General features: G+C 45.9%; 1 protein-coding gene across 1 annotated transcript in view; it reads right to left on the bottom strand.

Moving 5' to 3' along the window:
- Window positions 1-15,220, bottom strand: part of RAB44 (RAB44, member RAS oncogene family) — a 34,051-nt gene extending 18,831 nt beyond the window's left edge. The window contains exons 1-3 of the mRNA XM_058733741.1: window positions 15,128-15,220; window positions 10,614-10,831; window positions 184-295 (exon numbers count right to left, since the gene is read on the bottom strand). Of these exons, the coding sequence (XP_058589724.1) occupies window positions 184-295; window positions 10,614-10,820 (319 nt within the window). The 5' untranslated portion in view covers window positions 10,821-10,831; window positions 15,128-15,220. The remainder of the gene's footprint in view (window positions 1-183; window positions 296-10,613; window positions 10,832-15,127) is intronic.
- Window positions 15,221-15,510: the final 290 nt, after the last annotated feature.

Genomic DNA, 15,510 nt, shown 5'->3' with positions numbered 1-15,510 from the left:
CTGGCTTAGTATCCTCATCTCCAGAATAATCCATATTGTCATCCACGCCCTGAATTGCTCTCAGGTGTGTGGTGAGGTCCTCTATTGCCTTCCCTGTCGAGCCAGCCTCCCCGTACTGGGCACACTGCATGGGACTCCTGGCTGTGCAGCAAGTCCCCAGAGGCCCTCCCAGGACAGACATACTGAGCCCAGAGCTGAATTCTTCAAGGGAGAGGCGTCCCTTCTGCTCCACATCCACCCAGTCAAAGATCATCTCCAGCTCGTCCTCGCCACTCAGGAAGCTGAACTTGGCCACCTGCAAGGAAGAGGTAAATTGGGCGCTGTTCCCACTGGGGAAGACTCTGGGCCACCCTCAAGAAGAAGAGATGTTTGGGGACGTCTGTTCGACTCAGTCGATTGAGCATCCAACCGACTTCGTCTCAGGTCATGATCTCACGGTCGGTGGGTTCGAGCCCCGAATCGGGCTCTGTGCTGACTGCTCAGAGTCTGGAGCCTGCTTCGGAGTCTGTGTCTCCCTCTCTCTCTGCCCCTCCCCCACTCAGGCGTGTGTGTGTGTGTGTGTGTGTGTGTGTGTGTGTGCTCTCTCTCTCTCTCTCAAAAATGAATAAACATTTAAAAAAGTTTTTTTAATTAAAAAAAGAGGTGTTTGCCTTCAACCACTCCTACCTCCCCTCTCCCCAACTTTGGAGTCCCAGCCCCAACCTGTCCCATGGCGTACCCTTGAGGCTCCAGGACCCCACCCAAGACAGCACCCCCCCTCAGCACGGCCTTGACCTTCCTCCCCACTTTTTCCCTTTCTCCATCCAACATCAAAACTTATCTGTTCTGAGTCTCACCCTTTAGGATCCTAATAAAGGAGAGTAGCTAATCCTCCCCAGAATATGTTTATCGGTATCCAAAAGAATTATCTGGAATTTGAAAATAAGTCCGAAAGGTTGACAGCACGTTCTTTCAGCATTCCACAGGGGCAAAGGCCACCCAAGCATCTTCTAGACTATAGGAATGTACTTCATTTCCTCCCCTGGCACAGACTGGAGGTCCCAGACTAAATGAAGTCACACATTAACCTGTAGATTTTGTCCAGGAGAGATGTAAACAATATTCATCTGCTGGAACAGATAACCTCAAAGATTCATGGCCTGTTGTACATTAACCAGCTTTTAAAAATCGAACTCAGCCATCTCATTGTAACACTTCTTTGTTATTCAGCTTTTTAAATGCTCTTTCAACCATTCATAATATCTCTCATTAATTAATGAGCTAAATAGAGTCTTTGAGATGGCTTTATTTTATTTTTGCCCAAGGGTAATAATTTTATCTTTTTGAAAATTATATTTTAAGATTTTGGGAGGTTTCATGGAGATGCCCCAGTAAACTCAGATGTCAGAACCAAGCAACCTACGGTACTGGAGAGGTGCCTTTCATGGTCTCTGTGAACCCAAGCACTTTCTCTCTTGGCTCTTAGAGGGAATCCCATGTGTGACAGAACTTTAGGTTTGCTGACTCTGCTAAAAAAATTTTTAATATTTATTTATTTACTTATTTATTTATTTTGAGAGAGAGAGCATGAGAGGGGGATGAGCAGACAGGGAGGGAGACACAGAATCTGAAGCAGGCTCCAGCCTCTGAGCCATCAGCACAGAGCCTGATGCAGGGCTCAAACCCAAGAACCGTGAGATTATGACCTGAGCTGAAGTCAGATGTTTAACCAACTGAGCCACCCAGGTGCCCCATTGCTGTTTCTTATGTTGTTGTCTTCTTTTTGTTTTTTTTCCTCACTGATTTTGTGTTTTCATTTTTGGTGGCCGCCATGATGGGGAATTCAATTTTATGGACCAGCCATTGCTGATCTCTGTGGGACGCATGATAGAGACCTAGTGTCTATTGGTTTTGAGAGGCAGCAGAAAACCTGATTTGCTGATCTTTGGTGGTGGTGGTGATGGTGGTTTTTCTACGTGTGCTCCAAAGTGGCGAAGCATTTTGTACCCACTGGGAAGGAGAACAACTCTTTGAGATCTGGACAGGTGAGTTTCATGTGCCTGTGTTTACTTTTGACCTGTGGCCTGTGAGTTGTGGATATGAAGCCACTGTGTCTGTGTATCTATGTGTCTACATGTCTGTAATTCAGAAATACCTTTAACTCTTCTGTGAGTATGGAATATTTTTCTGCATCTGGAGGGTATTAATGACTTAGAGTACTATGTCTCTTACAGGGGTTCTGTGTTGATTGGTTTATAGAGACAAGTAAGTGTTTATATAAATCTAATTTCCCCCCAAATCACAGAAAATAAAGAAACTGAGCTTCTAATGCTTTAAATGTGCTAGATTAGGGGCACCTGGGTGGCTCAGTCGGTTAAGCGGCCGACTTCGGCTCAGGTCATGATCTCGCAGTCCGTGAGTTCGAGCCCCACGTCGGGCTCTGTGCTGACAGCTCAGAGCCTGGAGCCTGTTTCGGATTCTGTGTCTCCCTCTCTCTGACCCTCCCCCGTTCATGCTTTGTCTCTCTCTGTCTCAAAAAAAAAAAAAAAAAAAAAAAAAACGTTAAAAATAAAAAAATAAAAAATAAAAAAATAAATGTGCTAGATTAGGGGCGCCTGGGTGGCTCAGTCGGTTGAGCGGCCGACTTCAGCTCAGGTCATGATCTCGCGGTCCGTGAGGGCTGTGAGTTCAGGCCCCGCGTCGGGCTCTGGGCTGACAGCTCAGAGCCTGGAGCCTGTTTCGGATTCTGTGTCTCCCTCTCTCTGACCCTCCCCTGTTCATGCTCTGTCTCTCTCTGTCTCGAAGATAAATAAATATTAAAAAAAAAAAAATTAAAAAAAATAAATGTGCTAGATTAAACAAAACTTTTTTTTAATGTTCATTTTTGAGGGAGAGACAGAGCATGAGTGGGGGAGGGGCAGAGAGAGAGGGAGACACAGAATCTGAAGCAGGCTCCAGGCTCTGAGCTGTCAGCACAGAGCCCGACTTGGGGCTTGAAATCACCAACCTGAGATTATGACCTGAGTGAAAGTCGGATGCTCAACCAACTGAGCCAGTCAGGTGCCCCTGTGCTAGATTTTTTTTTAAATCCGTCTTAAAAGAAATTGCTAGCTCAGAAAGCTTTTAAAAAACCAAGTTAATGTAATTAATGTGGATCTTTGGCTAAATTAGATTGGTTTAATAATTTTGCTTATAAAATATAAATAATATCTGTGTTTTCTCTGCTTTATATTAAGTATCGTACAATTATACTTTCTACTTTTTATAAGATCTGGATTTCTTTTTTGTTTTTGTTTTTATTTATTTTTTTAACGTTTATTTATTTTTGAGACAGAGAGAGACAGAGCATGAATGGGGGAGGGTCAGAGAGAGAGAGACACAGAATCTGAAACAGGCTCCAGGCTCTGAGCTGTCAGCACAGAGCCCGACGCGGGGCTTGAACTCACGGACCGCGAGATCATGACCTGAGCCGAAGTCGGCCGCTTAACCGACTGAGCCACCCAGGCGCCCCTGGATTTCTTTTTTGTGAAGAAACTAGTTAATCTGAATTTTCCACATTTCTGATTATGTCTCACTAATCAAATAATCCAACATAATCCTCACATAATGTTTAAGATTATAAAAATGTAAATTTGGGTTCAACTAAATTGATTCATTACACAATTCCAAGATCCTTAGGTAACTTTAAAAACATGAATTAATATTAATTAATAAAGAATTTTAGGGGGTGCCTGAGTGGCTCAGTCTGTTAAGCATCCAACTCTTGATTTCAGCTCATGTCATGATCTCACAGATGGTGAGTTCGGGCTCAGTTCACTATTTCAAGCACTGCTTTGGGTTCTGCACTGACAATGCAGAGACTGCTTGGGATTCTCTCTCTTTCTTCCTCTCTCTCTGTCCCTCCCCCATCTCTTTCTCTCTCAAAGTAAATAAATAAACTTAGAAAAGAAAAGAAAAGAAAAGAAAAGAAAAGAAAAGAAAAGAAAAGAAAAGAAAAGAAAAGAATTTTTGGCTACCTGGACAGTTTCTGAGAAAAACTGAAACATTGGGGCACCTGGGTGACTCAGTCGGCTAAATGTCTTACTTTTGATTTTGGCTCAGGTCCTGATGCCACGGTCATGGGACTGAGCCCTATGTTGGGCTCTGTGCTGGGCGTGCAGCCTATTTAAGGTTCTCTCCCCTCTCCCTCTTGCCCCTCCCCCCCCCCCCACGCTCTCTCTTTCTTTTTCTCTCAAAAAAAAAAAAAAAGAGAGAGCAAGAAAAAGAAAAGCTAAAACATTGCTAAGCATGATTTTAAGTTTATATCCTTTTACTTCTTATTTTTATGTGCAAGAGAGCAGCTAGACCTTTGAGTCATGTTAATGAGTCAATTCATTCCTGCCACTTTAAATAGTTGTGCAGGGCAAAGCAGAGATTCAAGTAGATATTTGTACACCCAAGTTCACAGTGGCACTATTCACAATAGCCAAAAGATGGAAACAACACACGTGTCCATTGGGGGATGAACAGAAAGACAAAATGTGGTCTGTACATACAGTGGAATATTACTCAGCCTTAAAAAGGAAGGAAATTGTGACACATGCTATATATAACATGAATGAACATTAAAGACATCATGCTAAGTGAAAGAAGCCAGTCACAAAAAGACAAATATTGTATTTTTCCAGTTATACAAGGGACCCAGAGTGGTCCAATTCATGGAGACAGAAAGTAGAATGGGGACTTCTAGAGGATGGGGAGAAAGGAGAATGGGAATTAGGGTTTAATTGGGGCAGAGTTTCAGGGCGCCTAGGTGGCTCAGTCAGTTAAACGTCCAACTTTGACTTGGGTCATGATCTCACAGTTCATGGGTTCGAGCCCCACATCGGGCTCTGTGCTGACAGCTCAGACCCTGAAGCCTGCTTCGGAGTCTGTGTCTCCCTCTCTGTCTGCCTCTTCCCCTTGCGTTCTGTCTGTCTCTCTCTCTCTCTCTCAAAAATAAATAAATATTTTTAAAAATTAAAAAAAAAAGAAATCTTGCAATATTTGTTGCATGTAGATGAAAATCAAAACTGAGGGTATAAACTATAACAAAATCTGACATCAAATATGGCTTGGGTTAGGAGGGTGAAGGTTAAATTTAAAAGCAATATTTATTTATTTATTTATTTATTTATTTATTTAGCTATCTATCTATCTATTTATTTATTTATTTATTTATGGTTTGGGTTTAAAAAAGAGCATCATCAGAAGAACTACCAAATTAGAAGAGATGTTCAAGCTTTATGTAGGTAAAATGTCATTAATACACTATTTCAGAAACTTCATGCTTTATGGGAAGGCCCTGGAGATTTCTCAATGCCTTTGCAAGTGCTTATTTTCAGGGGGAGCACCGATCAAACCCTTATGAAATCATTATGTGCAGTATCCCAGCAAAGAACTTTACTCTCTTCTACTCTGATAATATTAGTTACTGTCATAAATAATTACAGCTTTTCAGTCTCGTTACCAAATAAGTTTCTGCTTTCCTATTTTGTCCTGGAGTCTCCGGTAAAATCTGCAGGCCACAAAGGACTGACCCAAAGACTTGTGGGAAAGAACTGCACCAGGTTCTATGCTCCTGATACCTCTGTTTCTGTTGTTTCACTTGGGTACAAGGATTCTGAGCTGACATTGGCCAACCCTCAGACTGAACTGGTGGACTGACAATTTCTAGGACACTTGAGTCCAGAAGCAGCCAGCTCACCCAAGATCCAGCAGGACAAGAATTAATTACATAGAACGAAGTGAATTGTTCAACTGAGGTTAGACATTTTAATGTTTGTTTATTTTTGAGACAGAGAGAAACGGAGTGTAAGCAGGGGAGGGGCAGAGAGAGAGACATACACACAGAATCCAAAGCAGGCTCCAGGCTTTAAGCTGACAGCACAGAGCCCAACGTGGGGCTGGAACTCACGGACCATGAGACCATGACCTGAGCCAAAGTTGCATGCTTAACTGACTGAGCCACCCAGGCTCCCCTGAAGTTAAACATTTTAAATGCTGTCTGAATCTCACTGACCCCCTCCTGTATCAGAAACCAACAATTTTACTGAACCTCCTTACTTTCCATGTTAACATAGTTATTTACACGGGTTCAATAAGAATCTGTCCTCCTTTCTGTTGGGATATAGCTGGATGAATCAATTGTGTAACTGATGAGTCATGTAGGAGAATGATTCTCATATAATCAGACATGACGAGTCCATTGTAAAGAACAGCCATGGAACCAATGTCTGCAACACCCTTCCAGAAACCTGGCCTGGAGCCAGTTGATAAAGAAAACCACTTTCGGGCAGGAGAGGGACCTTAGTAAAATTGGGAACCCCAAGGAGAAAGGAAACCCTTTGCATTTATAGGGGCTGCAGGTAAAAGGTGGTGGAGAGAGAGTCTTGGGTTTAGTTTCCTGACCTGAGGATAGACAATAGAGTGGCCAGCTTGACCCAGTCTGCCCCAGACTTTCCCAGTGTTAACACTGGAAGTCTCTCATCCCGGGTACCCCTCCAGTCCCAGGCAAACCGGGACAAACATTCACTCTACATAGAAGAGCAAATAACAGAGGTTTTAAATTTAAGGTTCTGCATGAAAATGTTTAGACAGAAGCTAAAATGGCTTAATGCCTTCGAAGTCTGGATTTGCAGAGCAAACTCAAGGATGCACGTGTTTCACTTACGGAAACCTAATGAGAATTGGCTTTTTTATATCGAGAATAAGCTTGGGAAATTATTTATCATCACAGAAAATCACCTGAATACTTGGAAACTTGGAAACAGGGCCGAAAGGTGGAGAGCATGTCGCTTCAAGCATTGTCTAGACTAGAGGAATGCACTCAGTCCATCTCATTGTTTATCTTTAATTAAAAGTCCCAGACGTGCTGAAGTTACTTGTTAACTTGTGGAGTTTTGCCCAGGAGAGATGAAAATAATTTTTGTCTAGTAGAACAGATAACCCCAAAGATTTACGGCCTGTGGGACATCAGCCATGTTAAAAATTGAACTCAGCAATCTTATCCTAACACTGTCCTGTCAGATTGCCTTTAAATACTGTATCCTAGCTTCTTACATACTTTTTGAGCCAGTCGTAACATCTTCCTGGCTCCTTCATTAATCAACAATAATAATTCATTAGATAAGAACTTTGATAAGTGTTGATTTTATATTTACTTGAAAGTCTATTTTTTATCTTTTTGAAAATTATATATACGTATATATATAATTTATGTATAAATATGTATTATGTATATATGTATATATGTATATATATATAATTTATGTATAAATTATATATATATGTATATATAATATATATTATATTATATATATTATATTATATATATTATAATGTATAATATATATACATATATATATAATATATACATATACATATAATATATATATCTTAAAATATATATAATTTATGTATAAATTATATATATACGTGTATATATATAATTTATGTATAAATTATATATATACGTGTATATATATAATTTATGTATAAATTATATATATATATTTTTTAACTGAATTATTCTAGGGAGTTGGCAGAGGCTCCCCTGAAAAAGTCTTATTAATTAATTAATTAATTAATAAGTCATCTCTGCACCCAACGTGGGGCTTGAACTTACAACCCTCAAGATCAAGAATCACATGCTCTACCGCTGAGCCAGCCAGGCTCCCCTGAAAATTATATTTTAACGTCAGCCATTTGTACCTTGTGGCCCTGAGGCTAGAACACAAGAAAGGTCAGTTTTGATGGGGGAAGGACAGAGTCTGGAGCATGGAACAGTGTCCGGAGGAGACGGGCAGAACCAGTGTGACTCCAGCAACCCACATGGGCCCCTTTGCAGAGAATGAGGAAAAACCAAAGAAGAATTGGCCAATGTTGGTCTAGGCCAGAGCCTCAGACTAGTTATTCGAACATACAACCATGGCCGATCTTATGTTTCATTGATGTTTACGGTCATCGATATGGTTTGACTTCCAGGACTCTGACTGCTCCCCAGGATAAACTTCCCTGCTCAATGGGCCCGAAATTCTATCACTTCCAAGTTCCTTCTTTGGCTTGAAGTCCTTTCCTTTGTTAAAATGCAAATGTTTCTGGAAGAGTGGCACACATAACGTCTTGTCAGTCATTTAGTTACACATTAGTATAAACAAATTCCTCACTTTTTCTGAAAGCAATTTTTATTTATTTATTTACTTGCCTCAGAAAACATGTGTATTTGTCAATGAACCCAGAGAACATTTTGGGAGGCAAACCATAAAAGACTCTTAAATACAGGGGCGCCTGGGTGGCTCAGTCGGTTAGGCGTCCAACTTCGGCTAGGGTCATGATCTTGCAGTCCATGAGTTCGAGCCCCACGTCGGGCTCTGTGCTGACAGTTCAGAGCCTGGAGCCTGCTTTGGATTCTGTGTCTCCCTCTCTCTCTACCCCTCCCCTGCTCACACTCTGTCTCTCTCTCTCTCTCTCTCTCTCTCTCAAAAATAAATTAACATTAAAAAATGAGAGAGAGGGGCGCCTGGGTGGCTCAGTCGGTTAAGCGGCCGACTTCAGCTCAGGTCACGATCTCCGGTCTGTGAGTTCGAGCCCCGCGTCGGGCTCTGTGCTGACAGCTTAGAGCCTGGAGCCTGTTTCAGATTCTGTGTCTCCCTCTCTCTCTGACCCTCCCCCATTCATGCTCTGTCTCTCTCTGTCTCAAAAATAAATAAACATTTAAAAAAAATGTTTAAAAAAAAAATGAGAGAGAGAGATTCTCTTAAATACAGAGAAGGAACTGAGGGTTGCTGGAGGGGTTTTGGGTGGGGGAATGGGCTATATGGGTGATGGGCCTTAAGGACGGCACTTGTTGGAATGAGCACTGGGTGTTGTGTAAGTGATGAATCGCTAAATTCTACTCCTGAAACCAATACTACACTGTATGTTAACTAACTCGAATCTAAAAAAAAAAAAAAAGGTAATAATTTGTGCCAGACACAAAAACATTAATGTTATCGTGTAACAAATGTGTTTTGCAGGCAACCAGCTCAAGTAAAACCAACAAAATGGAGAACATTTCTTTGCATACAAACATAAATACCTGATATATACATTGTGCTTTTTGCCCACTGGTCTTTATATTTTAATTAATTAATTAATTAATTTTTAATGGAAGCATCGTTGACACACAATGTTATATTACTTTCAGGTACACAACATAGTGATTTGACAAGTCCACATGTATATTGTGCTCACCAGCAGTGTAGACACCACCATTCAACACTATTACAATACCTTTTTTTTTTTTTTGAGACAGAGAGAGAGAGAGCGAGAGAGAGGGCATGAGCTGGGGAGAGGCAGAGAAAGAGAAGGAGAGAGAGAATCCCAAGCAGGGTCTGCACTGTCAGTGCAGAGCCCGATGTAGGGCTCGAACCCACAAACTGGGAGATCATCAGAACCTGAGCTGAAAGCAAGAGTTGGACGCTCAACCAACTGAGCCACCCAGACGTGCCTATGATACTCTTAACTGTATTCCCAATGCCTTACCTTTCATCCCCATGGCCTCCATAACTGGAAGCCTCTGTTCCCCACTTCCCATCCGTCTGTCCTTTTTTTTTTCAATGTTTGTTTATTTTTGGGAGACAGAGAGACAGACAGTGCCAGCTGGGGAGTGGCAGAGAGAGAGGGAGGCACAGAATCCGAAGCAGGCTCCAGGCTCCGAGCTGTCAGCACAGAGCCCGACACAGGTCTGGAACCCACAAACCGTGAGATCATGACCTGAGCCGAAGTCGGACACTTAACCAACTGAGCCACCCAGGTGCCCCTCGCCGGTCTTCTACTCACCTCCCCTCTGGCAACCAGTTTGTTCTATTTATGAGGCTATTTCTGCTTTTTGGTTGTTTGTTCATTTCTTTTGATTTTAATTCTACATATAAGTGAAATCATAGACTATTTGTCCTTCTCTGACTTATTTCACTTACTACAAAAACTTCTAGGTCCATCCATGTGGTCACAAATGAGAAGATCATTTTGTATGACTGAGTAATATTCTTTATATGTATATGCCACACCTTCCTTACCCATTCATCTGTCAATGGACACTTAGGTTGTTTCTATATCTTGGCTAATAATGCAGCAATGAACACAGGGGTACATATATCTTTCTGAACTGGTGCTTCTGTTTTCTTTGGGCAAATACCCAGTGGTTGAATTATTGGATTGTAGGGGTTTTTCTATTTCAAAATACTTGAGGCACCCCCATCCTGTTTGCCACAGTGGCTGCACCAATTGACATTCCCACCAACAGTGCACAAGAGTTCCTCTCTGAAAGCAAATTTTGGATGAGAGAGAGGACAAAGAACAGGCATGCCCTGTCTTCCTGGGATGGAAAGTCTCAGACGGCTACAGAAAAGGGATTCAGGGGGCACCTGGGTGGCTTAGTCAGTTAAGCGTCTGACTTCGGCTTGGGTCATGATATTGCGGTTCATGGGTTCAAGCCCTGCATCGGGCTCTGTGCTGTCAGTGAGGAGCCCGCTTTGGATCCTCTCCACCACCCCCCCCCTCAGAAATAAATAAACATTCTTTAAAAGGAAAGAAAGAAAGGGGATTCAGGGGATGAGCTAGGGACTCGGACTCACCGCCAGGTCCTCGCGGGTGACAAAGCCCCTCTCCTTGGCACCACAGTCCTGGAAGAAGGCTTGCAATTCGGCAGCCACCTGGGAGGACCAGGACTCTGGCTCTGAGGCCGCAGCAGCATCCAGGCTATCGGCTGCTTCTCTCATCTGCCGGCGGCGGCTGGAGCCCAGCTTGCGGCCTTTTCGGGAAACTCTCTGTTCACTCTCCATACTGCTTCGGCCTGGGGACAGAAGAATGGTGAGGGAGTACCGGGCTGCCGAACACAGTCACTCTGCTGAAAACCCTCTGGTGGCTCCTGGAGAAAAGACACCATGGCTGATGAAGCTGATTGGACCCCAGCTGGCCTCCCCAACTTCATGCCCCATCCCCAACCTCGTGGCCTCCAGCATGAAGCCTTTGCCCTTTCTGTTCCTTCTGCCTGGAATGTTCTTCCCCCAAGCTATCTATGTGGCCTCATCTCTTTCAGATGTTTGCTCCTGGAAAGTCTTCTCTGAGGCACCTGGGTGGCTCAGTCGGTTGGAAGTCCGACTCTTGATCTCAGCTTAGGTCTTAGTCTCAGAGTCATGGGTTCAAGCCCCACATTGGGTTCCTTGCTAGGCATGAAGCCTACTTTTAAAAAGAAAGAGGGGTGCCTGGGTGGCTCAGTCGGTTAAGCGTCCGACTTCAGCTCAGGTCATAATCTCACAGTCCGTGAGTTCGAGCCCCGCGTCAGGCTCTGTGCTGACAGCTCAGAGCCTGGAGCCTGCTTCAGATTCTGTGTCTCCCTCTCTGTCTGCCCCTCCCCTGCTCGCTCATGTGCTCTCTCTCTCCCTGTCAAAAATAAACATAAAAAAAATAAAAGCGTTGTCCAATTCATTAATTGGGGACCTCCCCACTGTCGCTGAAGGTCTGAGGTCAGTCAGTTGATGAGGATTTTGTCTAGGTGAAACCCCAAGGACAGAAGAGAGGGAGGCTGGAGTCTGAAAGGGGTGTAGTCTGAGCCTGCTCTGGGCAGGGCATAAGTCTGGGGCACATGAAACTGTATGGGGTGGGAGGAGCTTGATGTGCAGAGGCACGCTACCTCTGCCGGGCATGGGACTTGGGCCAAGTTCTAAAGGAGGCAGGTGGGATTTAGAAGCCGTGAACAGCATGTGCAGAGGAACTGAACAGCAGGAACAAGAAGGCCCCTCTGGGCTTTCTCTGCTGGGGTAAAAGGTCACAGACAGGCTGAGTGGAGGGGTCAGGGGACTCTGTCTCAGGGATGGGGGGCTTATTCCAGGGGTCCGGAGCCACTGGTCCAGCCTCCCTTTGGGCGTGTTCCCTCGCACGGGTTGCACAGGACTTGAATGAAGCAATTCCCCAGGCTGTGGAGCCCCCCAGACTTTAAAGGAAGTAGAGTCTGTCCCTCAATCTCTCTCCACCCACCCACCCCAGTCTTTCTCTTTCTTCCTGTGTGTTTTGTGTCTCCATCTGTTTCTCTCCAGCTTACTATCTTTGCCTCTCTCGGGGCCTTGCAAATCTGTTTCAGATGCAGTTTTAAGATCATAGATGAAAATCGCGGAGTCAGATCTGAGGCCCTTGCAAAAGCCAATTGTGCACGTCTCTTTCTAGCACAGTGGCTTGGGCTCAGCCACCGGGGGAGTACTTAAGCCATGTGAACCAGCAAATGCTACAAGTCAGGGCTCCCCACCCCACAGGACAGTTAGCAGTCTTCTCTGCCAAGAAGACTTCTTTCTGCCCAGACCCTTCCCAAGATCTAGCATGCGCTTGAGTGACAAGCATTTACTGAGCACCGACTGAATGCCAGCGCAAGGTAGCAGTCTTGCCACGATGCAGTGTTCCATTCGGTGAATTAGGAAGAGGTGCCCCTCCTCCTGGCAGTCCATCCCACCCTCTTGAATCATAGACATGGAAAAGGAGGCCCAAGAGAGGAAGTGACTTCCAGTCACAGTGCTTTGGAGTCAGAAAGACCTCTGCGTCTCCCAGTCCTGCCGCTTGCTAGCAGTGTGACCTAGGGCAAATCGCTTAACATTCCCATGTCTGTTTCCTTCTTTTTTCCACCCCCCCCCCCCCCCCGCCGTGTCTGTTTCCTTATTGGAACAAGGGACTGCTCTCTACCCCACAGGGTTGCCGTGAGGATTAGATATGATAATGCAAGTTGAAACACCACCTCCCATTCCCTGGCACAGCCCCCCTCCCTTTCTGGCTTTTTTTTCTCTTAGCACTTGTCACCTTCTCAGAATAGTCTTTTATTCACTTACTCTGTAAATTCTCCATCTCCTCTTACTGAAATGTAAGCCTCCCATGAGTTGAAAGTATGCTCTTTTGCTTACTGCTGTAACCTAATTACCCAGGGCCTCAAACAGTGTCTTGCATATAGTTGGCACTCAGCAAATACTTGTTGACTACATAGCCCACAATAAAGCACTCACAGCTGTGCCCAGCACACAGTGACTGCTGGGTGAAGGCGGCATTGACAATAGTGGTGATGATGCAGATGGGGGCAGAATTCCATTTGAGCCTCATAAAAGCCGAGTACTGTACAGATACAATTTATTCCCACTTGACATGTGAGGAAACCGAGGGAGGGGCGCTCTGAGAAGCAAGAGACCTGCCCAAGCCATGACGCCAGTAGTGGAACTAGCACAGGATCTACTGTGCTGGTTTGTGTGGGATGGGCTTCGCCCAAGGCCACTTCCTAGAAAGGCCCCTCCTTGGTGGGCCGAAGGGCCCCCTGGGGACCACGGATGCCTGATGCACATGCGTGAGACAAGGGCTTTGGAGCAGGGCCGAGTGGGCAGGCTTTGCCTGTAGGTGTGAGACTTGGAAACTCAAGCTGCACGTGGACTTCCGTTGATGGAGATAACACACAGGAGGCAGCAAGATAAGACTCTCAGTGGGGAAGCTTCTAGAACCAAAGCCCTGGGGGAAGAGTTTATAACAATACGGGTGCCACATTACTGAGTCTGTCAGGCTCCCGCAAGTAAAGGAAATGAGAATCCTAAAGCAAATTCCCTGTGGCCATATCCCAGGATACGGGATGCTCTTGACATCCCTTTCTGGGAGTTCCTGGTCGAACTGCGTCAGCGCAGCCCATTTCCAACAGTTCCCTGGCATTTGGTAAGAAGGCAGCACCTTCTGGACACCTCACCGGCTGCCACTCGGCCACAGCCCCAGCACTCAGTCCTTTCCCTGGAGGGCCTTTCCGAGGCACCACCCCCTGCCTGTCAGGAGGCCCCGGGATAGAAGCACAGCAGGTGCCCGACCACCAGCACCGCCTCAAAGTACGAACACCATCAGTCGCGGATGGCCAACTCTCCCTTCATGGCCTTGTAGCAACCCTAAAAACAGTCCGCACCCCCTTCGCGGCCAGGAACGACCCCTCAGAGATAGTGGGGTCACATGCACACACACTCCCTCCTCAGCCGGCTCCCACTCAGCCACTGCTGACCCCTCCTTCACGGGTCTCACAGGACATTCCTCACAGGTCTTTGGCGCGGATGAAGGTCCCTGGCCACTCGGAGTCACTCGGGTCAACACCCCTCAGACTCAGCCAGCGGGGACACCCCTCCATCCTCTGTCACATCCCCACCGCCATTATCGCTACCTCACACCCGTGTCAGTCAGAAGCCCCTCATGACCAGGAACATGCACACACACCCTCAGCCGTACCCCCTTTCCCCACATTCCTCGCCCAAGCAATCATACAAACGTGAAAGCCAAACTTGAGAGCAAACGGATCTCGCTCCCAGGCATCTATAGGAACCAGCTCTCCCCGCTGGGGGACTGGGTTAGGGGAGCAGGCACCACGAGCTTTGGGTCAGGGAGCAGAGAACCACATAAGAAAAATGGGGCGGGGGGCAGGCACCTGAGTGGCTCAGTTGGTTAAGTGTCCGGCTTCGGCTCAGGTCATGATCTCAGGGTCCATGGGTTCAAGCCCCGCATCGGGCTCTGTGCTGATAGCTCAGAGCCTGGAGCCTGCTTCCGAGTCTGTGTCTCCCTCTCTCTCTGCCCCTCCCCTGCTCATGCTCCGTCTCTCTCTCAAAAATAAAGAAACATTAAAAAAAAAAAAAAAGTAAAAAGAGAAATGGGATAAGCGACAGCTATCCTAAGCCTTCCCCAATTCCATCATTCTCTCACCAAAGGGGCAAGGAACTGGTTCTGCCCTTCACCCCACTTCAATAACTGAAAATAATAGTGAACCCAAATGTCCAGGTTGGTGGGTCTGAGAGACCATTGAACGCCTTGCTCTGGTCTACTCCCCCTCTCTCTTCCCCTCACTGACTTGTAGAGAAACCAAGGCTCTGAAAAGCCAGGTAACTTGCCCAAGGTCACACAGCCATCTAAGGTAGGCAATCTATCCCAGTCCCCTGCTCAAGGGCCCTAATTAGACCATGCAGAGAGTTCCCAATTCTCGAGAAAAGAGGGCTCAGATCTCTGCACCCTCGTCATAGGAGCCAGATGGGGACCACTGCTCCCTCTCCCCCCCACCACCCCTCCAAAAGAAAAGAAGCATTGCAACTCCAGTGGCTCCCACCTCTTAAAGGCTCCCAGTCGGGCACCCAGTGCTGGCCTCCTGGACCTGGTGACGAGGCAACCGCTGCCCCCCAGGAGCCCACGAGCTCTGGAACTGTTAACAGTCTTGTCTCTTGCTTAATCGTCCTTTCCGTTCCCCAGCAAGCCAATCTCCTGTGTTATCTACAGGACTTCCTGTAGAAGCGAGTACTGGCTGTCCTTTCATAATCTGGCCTGATACTCCCCAGGCCCCTCTCCCTAGAAGCTTAGAACTGTAGACCGCTGGAACTAGAGGGGAGGTCTTTCTAAGCAGAGGCTCTGAAGGGTGAGGTGGGCTGCTCAGGGTCACCCAGCTCTCAGTGGCAAAGCCAGGACTCGGACCCAAGTCTCTGGTTGCCAGGGTGA

Source organism: Neofelis nebulosa, chromosome 6 (assembly GCF_028018385.1).
Source record: "Neofelis nebulosa isolate mNeoNeb1 chromosome 6, mNeoNeb1.pri, whole genome shotgun sequence".
NCBI lineage: Eukaryota > Metazoa > Chordata > Mammalia > Carnivora > Felidae > Neofelis > Neofelis nebulosa.
Note: the sequence above shows the minus strand (reverse complement) of the source record. Positions and strands in the feature narration are given on the sequence as shown.